The sequence below is a fragment of the Aquarana catesbeiana genome, linkage group LG08 (assembly GCF_042186555.1).
Source record: "Aquarana catesbeiana isolate 2022-GZ linkage group LG08, ASM4218655v1, whole genome shotgun sequence".
In the NCBI taxonomy this organism is placed as follows: Eukaryota; Metazoa; Chordata; class Amphibia; order Anura; family Ranidae; genus Aquarana; species Aquarana catesbeiana.
Genome location: NC_133331.1, coordinates 128,213,943 through 128,226,583, shown reverse-complemented (window position 1 = coordinate 128,226,583; position 12,641 = coordinate 128,213,943). Strand labels below are relative to the sequence as shown.

Sequence of the window (12,641 nt, the reverse complement as noted above, 5' to 3'; positions counted from 1 at the left end):
CGAGTTTCCTCATTAGTGCCCTGCAGGTGCAGCAGCTGGTTGATAATTATGAAACCACTCCCATTAGATTCACTTACAACATGGACACAGACAAACATACAGGGTTCAGAATAACAAAAGGAAGGAATCTGCAACAAAGTTTGATAGAATCCTTGTAATGTACATTGATCACCCAGAGGGGCGTGTTTTTTTCTCAACAAAAGTGGAGTTACTCTTTAAGATGTCGAAATAGGTGCAGAAATTGGTTGATAAGTAACTTTCTAAAGGAAGCAATCTACTTTACTTGTGCACTAAGAGAGCTGAAAAGCATGCAGTGCTAAGTGTGTGAAGGTTCTCATTAATCCAGGTCAAGGTCTAGCTAGTAGTAGTTAGGCACATTCAGTTGGACTTGTTCTGTAATGTTGAAGGTATTTTGCTGCTTATCCAAATGATGCTCCATGGATAAGCAGCAAAATGCCCTCAATGTCACAAACAAGTCCAGTTGAATGTGACTACTACTACTGCCGTAGCTGTGAAGTGTTAGGGCTACTATAGCTGCTGCTATACAATTGTACCCTTGTGTATAATGTTTTGAATTGTGAAATTTAATCAGAATACATCTATTTCTATTGTTACTCTTACAGATGGTAAATAAAAACTTCCATAAAAAAGTGATCTTCGTGGAACGTTCCGCATGTCGCTGGAAATCTTTTTGTATTTGGATATAATCTTATGTGTACAAAGCCCCTGTACAAAATATATTACCTGCCTCAGGTAGCACCTGTAGACTGAAGAACAGACTGAGGATGGCAGCCATGATGAAGAAGAAGAGTTTGCACACAGCACCGCCTGATGGTGGCTGGGGGTGGATGATTGTGATTGGCTGCTTTCTTGTCACAGTTTGCACAAGAGCCGTTACACGGTATGTCAGTTTATCTTTCCTAAAAGAAACACCCCAACACCCATAACTCATATTGAGCAGAATGTGATGACCTGTTCATTGCCTATTACTTATATTTTTAGGTGTATCTCAATATTCTTTGTTGAATTCCAATTATATTTTGGTCAAGATTACTCAAGAACGGCTTGGATACATTCCATTGTTGATTGTGCCACTATGTTATGTGGTAGGTAACCTAATGCAAAGACCTTGTTATCCTAAATGTAATTAGAATAATACATATTTGAATAATTAACTCATAGATTTTGTATAGTAAGTTGAGCAGGGATCTGATATTATAATAACATGTGCTGTGTGCGCATCTAGTAGTGAAGATAGCCAACTGATGTTCTTCCCATTCATAAGTATGTTGCTTAAAAGGAAAGTCTTATGACCATTTGAACCGGTAAATCGCTGCTGCTCTTGGTAACCTCTGAGATACTGTAAATTTATCTTACAAACCATATAATTATCTATTCTGCTTTTTGCAGCCCCTCTTGGAAGTTATGTGAGCAACCATGTCTCTTGTCAAGTGGGCATCATACTCGGTGGACTTCTTGCATCCACAGGACTTGTCCTGAGTTCCTTTGCGACAAGCCTAGAGTATCTCTACCTCACGCTAGGAGTTATTACAGGTAATCCTCACTATAGTTTCATAGATGTATCTGATTCAAAATAAAAGGGATCTTAAGTAATATATAATGTGAAGACTTTTAAAATTGGAGAAGACTTTTTAAAATGTTCATAAGTTGCAAAAAAACATCCTCAGGTTCTGTCCATTGGAACACTGTACAACCTGAAATGGCCAGCACCCAAACACCTACTGTGGGCAGTCATTGGTCCTCTAATTTGCTCTACCACTGGTGTCTTACCCCTTGCATTATAAGCTCTGTGACTAGATGTGCATCTAGACATGCAGTGCTTAAGCAGAAGGACCCCGTTGGTCCTTAAGTTGATCAATATTCTGCTTTATAATATCTTTATTGGCTTATTGCATCATCTTTGGTTGTTACCCTGTCCTTTCTTAGCTCCGAATGTTTATCTGTCTGCCACATACCTCAGTATACTCTATTATACTGTAGTTTAAATTCTAATTGCCCATTAAATCTCTGTACTATGCTTTGGTTGCTGTCAACAATGGAAAAAATGTGAGAACTGCAAACTATATGTGATATACAGTGAAAACCAAACTGCAGGGGGGCCTAGGCATACTTTAGGCTAAAAATTATAATAATTATTAAAACAAAAATACGCCAGGGAGATAAGTGAACCTGGTATAATTCGGCTGTCCATAGTCCTCAAATTACTGTAGGGACCCCTCTTGAGAACCTGCCCATGCTCTGTGGATATGCGGGCATCATTGAAGTTCATTGAATGAAAACAAGAGATCATGAAAATGCAACCAATAGAATGATGAGCATAATTCATAGGTGACTGCATATAATAAATTTGTATTATAGTGATTGCATCTTATTATTATTATTACACAGGATTTATATATCTTGTGCAGAGTTTTACAACAGACAGTGCAGTTACAATAAAATTTAATACAGGAGGAATCAGAGGGCCCTGCTCGTTAGAGCTTATAACCTAGTATACTATAGTGATTGCAACCTATTATAGTGATTACATTATATTATAGTAAAAGCAAAGTACACACAGAAATAGAAAATGTGGCAGTTTTAGCCCATGTGCCAGTGACTGTTGGCTATTTCACTAGTTAAATGGAGACAGGAATACTAACAACCGTTATTAGCTTTGAGTAGCTGTGGTATTAAAAGCTTAGTATGCAGTCTCCTAGAGGATAGTATTAATAATCTGGCATTACTATTGTTTTTGCATGGAAATCTGCCAGGCATTTGCAAAGGGAGAATGTGCATCACAAAGGCACCTGCATCAACACACCAGTGGCTGTTTGCTTTGAATGTTTTTATTTCTTGTGAAACATTTTCAATATGATGAGTAATAATTAAAAAAATGTCTAATCTATTACATAATGAGCACTGCTGGCAATGTGGCCTGAAATGTACATGAGTGCATAATAACTATAAAAGACAGCAGGGAACAAACAATTGGGGATGAAAAAGGGCTGAGGGGTTACCGATGCATTCAACAAAACAGATAATGCAAATACTTCCCTTCAATGTAGCTGTTACATTAAACATTTTAATTGACTGATTTGCACAATTTTAAAATCGCAAATTGCATTTTGGATTTGTTAATGTGTATGTGTATGTGTATGTGTAATGTGTACTGGTCTCCCACAGTATGGAACATGGAAATACAATTATTTTAGTAAATTTAAACTGCTAAATACATTTTCTCATCAGCAGTATATTGCAGTCTTATGACTTCTATGAGTATCTGGTTAAAGCTTGTAGGAGGAGTTTTCATTCTACTTTGACTGTCCTATGAGGTTGCAGGACCTCTGACCCTCTATCTGGACAGTGCTGAGTGGCCCTGTGCAATCACATGCCACGTCCTAAGAAAAAAAAAAAACTCTCTAGCAATAAACACCAAACTGAGCATGTGCAGAGAGCTCCCAAGGCTCTGTTCTACCAGGAGATAGATTGGGGACAGTGGAAGAAGGGGAGGATCAGAGAAGAGGGGATCAAACAGCCTTTTTACACAATGCAGAGGATTAACCCCTTAGGATCCACAGTGAGAATAACAAGCATGCTTTACAGCATATACTCAGCAAGGTGATTCAATACTGTGGCATGTAGGGAGTTTTAGGTTAAGGGATGATGGAGCATGGTTTAAAGCTGAAGTAAGTATGTAGCTTGGTGGGGGGACTTGGTTAGAGTAGGTGGTTTTAGGTTAGAGAATGAGGGAGTGTGGACTTATATAGCTTTTACTAAAAGTGAATTATCTCCTTTAAAAATAAATAAATAATAGAAGCATCAATATTTCTGTCCTCATGGGTGTTAGGGCCTGTTCACACCAGCCTGCTTGTGTTATGCTCTGAATAACTAATGCTAGCTGATGCTAGCTGATGTTTGTTGTGTAGGGGCATTGCAATACAAAGCATCACACTGTTTACTTTTTTAACTTTATTGAAATGTTGCAAATGTGTTTACATGTGGTAATGTGTGTTGTACTGCGGAAAAATGTAAGGATGTTAAAGGCCACTGCACATGTATGGGGGAAACAGGGCACGCAGAGAACAATTGTTTTCTTTGTGCCCTTTGTATTGAGTATGCGTTGATTATTGCTAACTTACCTGGTGTGAACAAGCCCTTAAAATATTCTAAGATGTATTATTTTGTTTGCTTCCAAAAATAAATTTTATTTATTTATTTCTTTTTTTTAGGCTTGGGATTTGCACTTTGCTATAGCCCTGCAATTGCCATGGTGGGAAAGTATTTTGAAAAGAGAAAAGCCTTGGCTTATGGAATTGCCATGTCAGGCAGTGGCATTGGCACCTTTATCTTAGCTCCGGTGGTTCAGATGCTAATTGAACAATTTTCCTGGAGAGGGGCTCTCCTCATCCTCGGTGGTTTTGTGGCCAATCTTTGCGTCTGTGGTGCTTTAATGAGACCGATACACTTAAGAGAGGACTTTGCACACTCTTCACTAAAGCAGGAGCACAGTCCAAATGAATCAAATAACAGTATAAACCCATCCACCAAATGCTCACCTCTGAGCCAGGACTGCAGTCACAAGAACCTCTGTTACTGCTCCCAAAAGGAATACAGCTTTCTCCTAAAGCCTAACTTCATTGTACTGGCTGTGTCCTTCCTCTTCTTGGCATATGGGTGCAGCCCTCCATTTGTCTACCTTGTGCCTTATGCCCTAAGTGTTGGAGTTAGCCACCAACAAGCGGCCTTCCTAATGTCAATACTTGGCATCATAGACATTGTTGGGAACATTACTTTTGGATGGCTGACAGACAGAAGGTAAATTGAGTTCATTCCTAACTATACAATGTAACGATGAACATACTTTGGTTATTTTTTTATTAATTAAAGTAGTGGTTTAACATAATATGATGTAGGATGATTCTAAGATACACTGGATTCTGTGGAGACAGGCTTGGAGCGCAATAAGATGGTATGAAGTGGATGGGTATAATGGCTCATTGCTTCCAAAGCAGTAGACCATAGATGCCATAAGGCAATATTCACAAAGCTTTAACAAAGGATAAGCAATGCAACTCTAATTTCCAGATTTCATTCAACTCGGTTGATAATAGCTGTCACTCTTTGTCTTTAATAAAGACTCTAATCCTGGTATGTTAGCTTTGTGAATTGAACCTACAGTGTTATATGTTGAACATACAAGGGCTAGTGTGTCTAGGGTAAATGGATTTAATGGCTGTATCTGTGTGTTAGCTTTTCAGGATGTCAAGGACATTGAGGCCAGAAAAGATCAACATATTTGGCTCTTAAAGAGAATTTACAGTCTTTTTCAGAGTTTTTGTATTTTAGATATGTGAATGCAGTCATCTTAAAGTTTATTTAACTTTTTTTGTTTTTTTGGATAGAGCAAAACCTCTGTCAGGTTTTAGTCACTATCTAGGTCCATACTGGGAAAATTCACACTGTCTACTCCCCCTGGTAACCACTGTAACTGGGATACAAGCTGGCCATACATCTAAAGACTTCTTCAATTCAGCCCACTGGCTAAACCAGAGAAATCCTTAAATTCCCGCACCCATAAATAGCGTAGATAGACAAATTTCCCACTGTTGGAATTGTATTCTGACAGCTGGCACCCACATCTATCAAATTCCCAGAACAATAATTGTAGCTGACATTTTCCAACAGAACTTTGTGGAGCTGGGTGGAGCTTATAGTGAGAAAAATCTAAAATTTTGAGATCACCAGTACAGGAACAAAGGGGAAATCTTTAAATGGGGATACCTTTCTGGTAACTGCTGTCTAAAATGGGAGCTCCTCTCTCTTTGGAGAGATGTCCTTCTACTTACCTTTGTGTATGCAGGATAGGAAGTGTAGGGAAATCTCCCCAATGGGCTACAGACAAGAAAAATCATGTTGGGGGTTATAACCATTGTCTATTATACGCAAACCCAAAAGCAAAGTTTTGACTTTAGACATACTTAAATGTAAATAATATTCTCTATGTGTATAAAAGTTTTAAAAACCTTGACATTTTTCATTGTTTAATTATATATGAAGCTTTTTACGAATGCAAGATGTGTGTTTTGCTTAGATGAGCTCCATACTGATAGCAGGAACATTTACTGTACTACTACCCAGATAGCAAGAATAACTTGCCACAAATTTGTGGCAGCATTGAATTGTAAGTCTGTTAACTTGCTGCATATTTTCACTGGCAAGTTGTACATTTGCAGAGCACTTGAAGCACAAGTTCTAGTTGACACTTTTCCAATTTGTAGCAAATTTGCGTGGCAAGTCTCTAGCAAGACCAAAGTTGCAGTGGTGAGTCTACAGCAAGAGCTCTGTAAGTCTACAGCATGAAAATTCTGCCACAGTGACCCCTGTGGTGGGATGACTATTGCACAACATACCTGAACCAGAACTTGCAGCAGACTTGCAGAATATTTGCAAACAAAGTTGATCTGGAATCATGTAATGCGGACTTGCTGCAATTGAGCAACAAACTTGTGAAGCCTGGCAAGTCTAGCAATAGCTTAGCAAGTCATTTTCAAACTTGCAGCTCAATAGCTTGCTATCTGGGTAGTGTACTCTTCTGGTAAGAACAGTGCATTCCCTTGACAGCTTACCTTGTTATCCTGTTATCTTTGCAGGCACTGAGAAAGGTGCTACTGCACAGTCTGACATATAGATAGCTAATACAACGAGAACTAATAAATCTGTGAATGGAATATAAAAATAGAAGAACACAGTCACATGGAAATGTAAAATAATCAAAAATGTATTTTAAGTTAACATTATTATAACTCTAATATTCTAATATTCAATGATTTGCATTTTAATATTGATTAAACCTATTCACATTTTAAATTGTGATGAAAGCATTGATATGTAATTAACTTCCGATTAGCCTACACATGTTACTGATGAATGTAATATAAGCATATGATGGAAATATGCATAAGCAAAGGTTAATTCAGTGGAAAATCCCATGTCAACATGATCAGTAGAGATCTATAGGCAGCTGAACTTAAATTCAGATCTTAACTTCTGCAAATGTTGAGCTAAGTCCAGCCCCCACCCTGCCTTCTATTAATTTAGAAAATCGGACTACCCACTATATTAAAGGACCAATGTGAAGGTAAATAAGGTGAAAGGGGTAGTGGTGCCAGGGTTGACCCCTTCTGGAACCAATGTCTTTGATGCAGTTTTTACTGAAGGTTTATGTATATTTTCACACTAAAATTGACTTCATCAGGTTCTTGACAGAATTTCTTAAAGCTGAACTCCAGGTATAAATTTTACCGCATAGTTACATAGTAACATTGGTCCAGATTACATTGGTCCAGATTACATTGGTCCACCAATGTAAGTGTGTATATGTCACACCTGTAAAATAGCTGTGGAAGCAGAGAATTACTGTAGTAATTGCCACTACACAGTCTTCTGGGTTCTGTGCTAATACAATGTGCTCTCTGATTGGATGAGGTGGAGATTGTGATGTCAATTCCCTGCCCATTCCAATCAAAACACTTTGCAGACATTGAGAAAGATGCAAGGGATTTTCTGATTGGAACCCATGCTGAGCAAGCAACCTGGAAGACAGCAATTGTCACTGAAGTAGTGGTGACTACTACATTGATTACAGCGGTCCCACAGATATGTGATGTACATACATACATTGGTCCAACATGCACCTGGAGCTCAGCTTAGAAAAAAAAAGGAATGCTTTTTTCACATATTTTGGTGGGCATAACCTATATAACGGATTACATTGAATCTGGAGCAGTTGGGTACGGCTGCCAATCAGCTTCTAGTTTAATTTTCAAAGCTTAATTGAACAAGCTGCAGCTAGAAGCTCATTGGTTACTATGTACAGCTGCCCCAGTGTCTCTCTGTTCCAGTTTTAGCAAATTCCCCTTCATTGACAGGGGCAGTCGACCTCCCTCTGACTTGCTTCAAGTGGGTTTTGCATTCCAATAGACTTATATAAGCATGTGAAACCTTCTTGAAATAAACGAAAGCCCAAAGACACAAGCCCTCTTTAAGCATTCTGAATTGTAAAATATAACTGACTGCACTTGTTTCAGTGAATAAATGCCATTGAACAAGAAAACATCACCTGGTATGCATATAATTGCAATTAACTTTAAGAATTAATACTTAAAAAAATGCTAACTAATGTTATTAGTCATCTTTATACCTAATGGATGCAATTTGAAGGCCCATTTACACTATCTGCAGTTACCTGTGTTATTCTGCATGATAACTGCAACGTCACACAGAAAACAATATTTAATGTTTGCATAATATTGCATTACTCTGCTCAGCTCTGCATGTCATTGTACAGAAGCACATCGCGTTTCTGTGCAGTAGTATGAATTAAGTATCACAATGCACACTTCAAAAAAAAAATGTTTGTTAAAAAAAACAAAAAAAAAAAACAACCCATCACACTACTCCTAAACTATGCAGCATCTGCTTGGGCTGCAGATCAGTGTGAACGGGTCCTTAGAAAAACTGATAAGAAGCTACTGCCCTCATGTGTTAGACTTTAAGCATTGAACATTAAATGAATCTGCAGTCATTATTGCAATCTTAGATTATTTTAGGAATTTTCTGTGTGTGTGTGTGTGTGTGTGTGCAGGAAAGTAAGCTTGTACTCATAACTGGGCAGAGCGTATTTCTGGTGATTTTGAAGCATTTTTTTCAGGCATTTTTGCACTTGTATCAGGCTTCAAGAGTTTGTTTCCTGGGTTTAGCAAGGGGAGGAAGAGAAGAGTTCTTCAAGGATGTAAAATGTGCAAAAAGGCACAAAAATGTGTGTATTGTGAGTTACAGGCACTTCCATTAAGGTCTATGGTACTAACAAGGCCTGAATATGTTAAAAAAAAAGCACTTTTTTTGAGCATAGTCCATAGAGTGTAGGGTGACTGCACAAATAAGTGTGGACAGGGACAATCAGGAAAAAATGGGATTCTGCATGTTGACTGTAGTCAGGCGTAGGGAAATGAGCAGAAAAACACAAGTGTGAATCAGAACTAAAGCCTAGTACACGCCATTTTTTTTTTTTCTCCAAACCAGCGGGTTGAAAAAAAAAACCTGACAGCTGCGGTCTAGTGCGTTCTGACAAGGGGGTGGCCCCCCCACCAGAACACTCCAGTCAGCGCTTTCAGCCATTGGCTGAGAGCACTGATCGGGAGCCGGTCGGCTGATGGTTTTCCAGCATACACAGCCGGCTTCTGACTGACCAGCTGCCATACACATGGGCGAAATTCAATAAAAACCGGCCAATGCCACCTGGCTTTTGGCTCATTATGCACTTGGGGGCTAAGAAAATGCATGCATCATACATACTAGGGGGGGTACAACTGGGGGGAATCAATGGTGGAGAAGGATCTGGGGGTTTTGGTAGATCACAAGCTCAATAATACCCTGTTTCCCCCCCCGAAAATAAGACCTAGCGTGATTGTCAGTGATGGCTGCAATATAAGCCCTACCCCCCAAATAAGCCCTACCCTGTTTTCCCGAAAATAAGCCCTACCCTGAAAATAAGACCTACAAGGACTTTAACTAGGGCTTATTTGGGGGGTAGGGCTTAAATTACAGCCATCACCGACAATCACGCTAGGTCTTATTTTCGGGAAAACAGGGTAGCATGCAATGCCAAGCTGCGGTTTCCAAAGCGAACAAAGTCCTTTCTTCTATTAAGAGAGGTATGGACTCCAGAGAGAGATATCATTTTGCCCCTGTACAAACCATTAGTAAGACCTCATCTGGAATATGCAGTTCAGTTTTGGGCACCAGTTCTCAAAAAGGATATCGGGGAACTGGAGAAACTGCAGAGAAGGGCAACCAAACTGATAAGAGGCATGGAGGAGCTCAGCTATGAGGAAAGATTATAGGAACTGAATTTATTCACTCTTAAGAAGAGAAGATTAAGGGGGGAAATGATAAACATGTATAAATATATAAGGGGTCCATATAGTGAACTTGGTGTTATTCACTTTACGGTCAACACTGAGGACACGGGGGCACTCTTTACGTCTAGAGGAAAAGAGATTTCATCTCTAAATATGGAAAGGTTTCTTCACAGTAAGGGCTGTGAAAATGTGGAATAGACTCCCTCCGAAGGTGGTTCTGGCCAGCTAAGTAGATTGCTTTAAGAAAGGCCTGGATTCTTTCCTAAATGTACATAATATAACTGGGTACTAACATTTATAGGTAAAGTTGATCCAGGGAATATCTGATTGCCTCTCTGGGATCGGGAAGGAATTTTTTCCCCTACTGTAGCAAATTGGATCCTGCTTGTCTGGGTTTTTTTTCACCTTCCTCTGGATCAACTGTGGGTATAGGATTGTGTATATGGGATTGTATGATATATATATATTTTTTTTTATGGTTGAACTAGATTGACTTGTGTCTTTTTTCAACCTGACTAACTATGTAACTATGTGCTAGGCTCAAAAAGGAGCTCCAGGCTTCTTTAGAAAAAAGTCAGCAGCTACAAATGCTGATCTTTCAATCGGCTCTCGGCTGTTGCCGCCGCCATCTTAGCTAAGAGAACAGCTGGTTCCCTATTGCACATGTGCGAAGCGCGCTGCTCTTTGTGAATGGCCAGGTAGCGGCAGAAGGAGGACTGACAGAAATACAAATACATGTAAATTTGTGTACAGCTATGTGATTATGGTTTATGGTTTCAGGAATAAAATGTATTTGTGTGTATGAATTCTGTCAGAATCACATAAAAATCTGCCAGCATGCCTTTTTTTGCTTTAGTGATATTCAAATCTGGGTCACCTTGTTCAAAACACTGACAAGACAAGAATAAGTAATGGACCAGCATTTCCCCTGTAGCTACACCATGGCCTATTAATACTTCCAGTTATGATGGGCCATCTGGGTAGGTCATTGATAATTATTCTGTGGGATATTTTCTTTGCTCTAGAAGGCAGCTGGTTAACCACATGCTGACCAGCTGCCGCAGTTGTACTGCGGCAGAATGTCACGGCTGGGCGAAACAACGTTATGTAACGTTGCTTCGCCCTGTGGCCACTAGGGGGCGCGTGCACATCGCCGGAGGCACGTGCGCATGCCCCCCGAGCCGATGCGAGTGCTCCCGCGATCGCTCGGGGCACACGGAGAACTGGGATCTGTGTGTGTAAACCCACAGTTTCCGATTCTCTGAGGGGAGAACTGACAGATCCTCTCATACCCCTTCACTGCCAGTGACATTTTTACAGTAATCAATGCATTTTTAATCGCACTGAACGCTGTATTAATGCCAATGGTCCCAAAAATGTGTCAAAATTGTCCGACGTGTCCGCCATAATGTCACAGTCATGATAAAAATCGCCGATCGCCGCCATTACTAGTAAAAAAAAAATTATTAATAAAAATGCCATAAAACTATCTCCTATTTTGTAGATGCTATAACTTTTGCGCAAACAAATCAATATACGCTTATTGCGATTTTTTTACCAAAAATATGTAGAAGAATATATATCGGACTAAACTGAGGAAAAAAAAATGTTTGTTTATATATTTTTTGGGGATATTTATTATAGCAAAAAGTAAAAAATAATGCGTTTTTTTCAAAATTGTCGCTCTTTTTTTGTTTATAGCGCAAAAAATAAAAAACGCAGAGGTGATCAAATACCACTGAAAGAAAGCTCTATTTGTGGAAAAAAAAGGATGTCGATTTTGTTTGGGAGCCACGTCACATGACCGCGCAACTGTCAGTTAAAGCAATGCAGTGCCAAATCACAAAAAGTGCTCTGGTCTTTGGTCAGCCAAATGGTCCAGGGCTGAAGCGGTTAAAGTAGATTTTTTTGCCTTTTCAAAAAGAGTTCAGCTTTCTCTTTTATTTGGTCATAGTCTACAAACATGTAAGATATAAACACATTTTAAAGTATCTACCTGTATGTCAATCATGTGCCCTAATTGCGTATGCATGGCCAACTGCACATTGAGAATTCAGGCTTGGTGACACATACAGTAAGTAAAACCTATATGTTTCACAGGTGTGCATACTCGACTTGGTCAGTATTCTCTTTGTTATTTATTATTTTTATACAGGATTTATAGAGCACCAACAATTTGCGCAGCGCTTTACAATAGAAAGGGAGACAGTACAATTACAATGCAAATCAATACAGGAGGGTTTGAAGGGCCCTGCTCATAAGAGCTTACACTCTAATCTTTTCAGATCTCTATATATGCACAGAATCCAGGGAGCCTCAGGGCTACATAAAAAGGGTACCTAGGATAACAGCAACTCTGGTTAATTTGGTGTCTTTTTAAACTATTAAAAGTATTAAAATGCATGTTATTATATTATGCGTTTGTTTTGCAGGGTCCTGAAAAAACACAGATATTCCTGCTATATCATAGCTGTGGCACTGGATGGTCTTAGCTGTCTCTTTCTGCCAATTCTTAATTCCTTCCAGTTGCTTGTGCCATTCTCTGTTACATTTGGTTATTTTGATGGTGCCTATGTGGCTCTGATTCCTGTGGTGACTGGAGATGTAGTTGGAACAGCTCACTTATCGTCTGCTCTTGGAGTAGTGTTCTTTCTCCATGCAGTGCCTTATTTAGTGAGCCCTCCTATATCAGGTAAGTCTACATCAGTATGTAATGAG

The 12,641-nt window shown here is 39.2% G+C and overlaps 1 protein-coding gene across 2 annotated transcripts in view; it reads left to right on the top strand.

Annotated features, from left to right (window-relative positions):
- Positions 1–12,641, top strand: part of SLC16A12 (solute carrier family 16 member 12) — a 140,224-nt gene that overhangs the window by 122,318 nt on the left and 5,265 nt on the right. For both annotated transcript variants that reach the window (XM_073596382.1, XM_073596383.1), the window contains 5 exons: positions 624–901; positions 1,003–1,106; positions 1,411–1,554; positions 4,233–4,818; positions 12,356–12,615. In XM_073596382.1, the coding sequence (XP_073452483.1) occupies positions 786–901; positions 1,003–1,106; positions 1,411–1,554; positions 4,233–4,818; positions 12,356–12,615 (1,210 nt within the window). In that variant the 5' untranslated portion in view covers positions 624–785. The remainder of the gene's footprint in view (positions 1–623; positions 902–1,002; positions 1,107–1,410; positions 1,555–4,232; positions 4,819–12,355; positions 12,616–12,641) is intronic.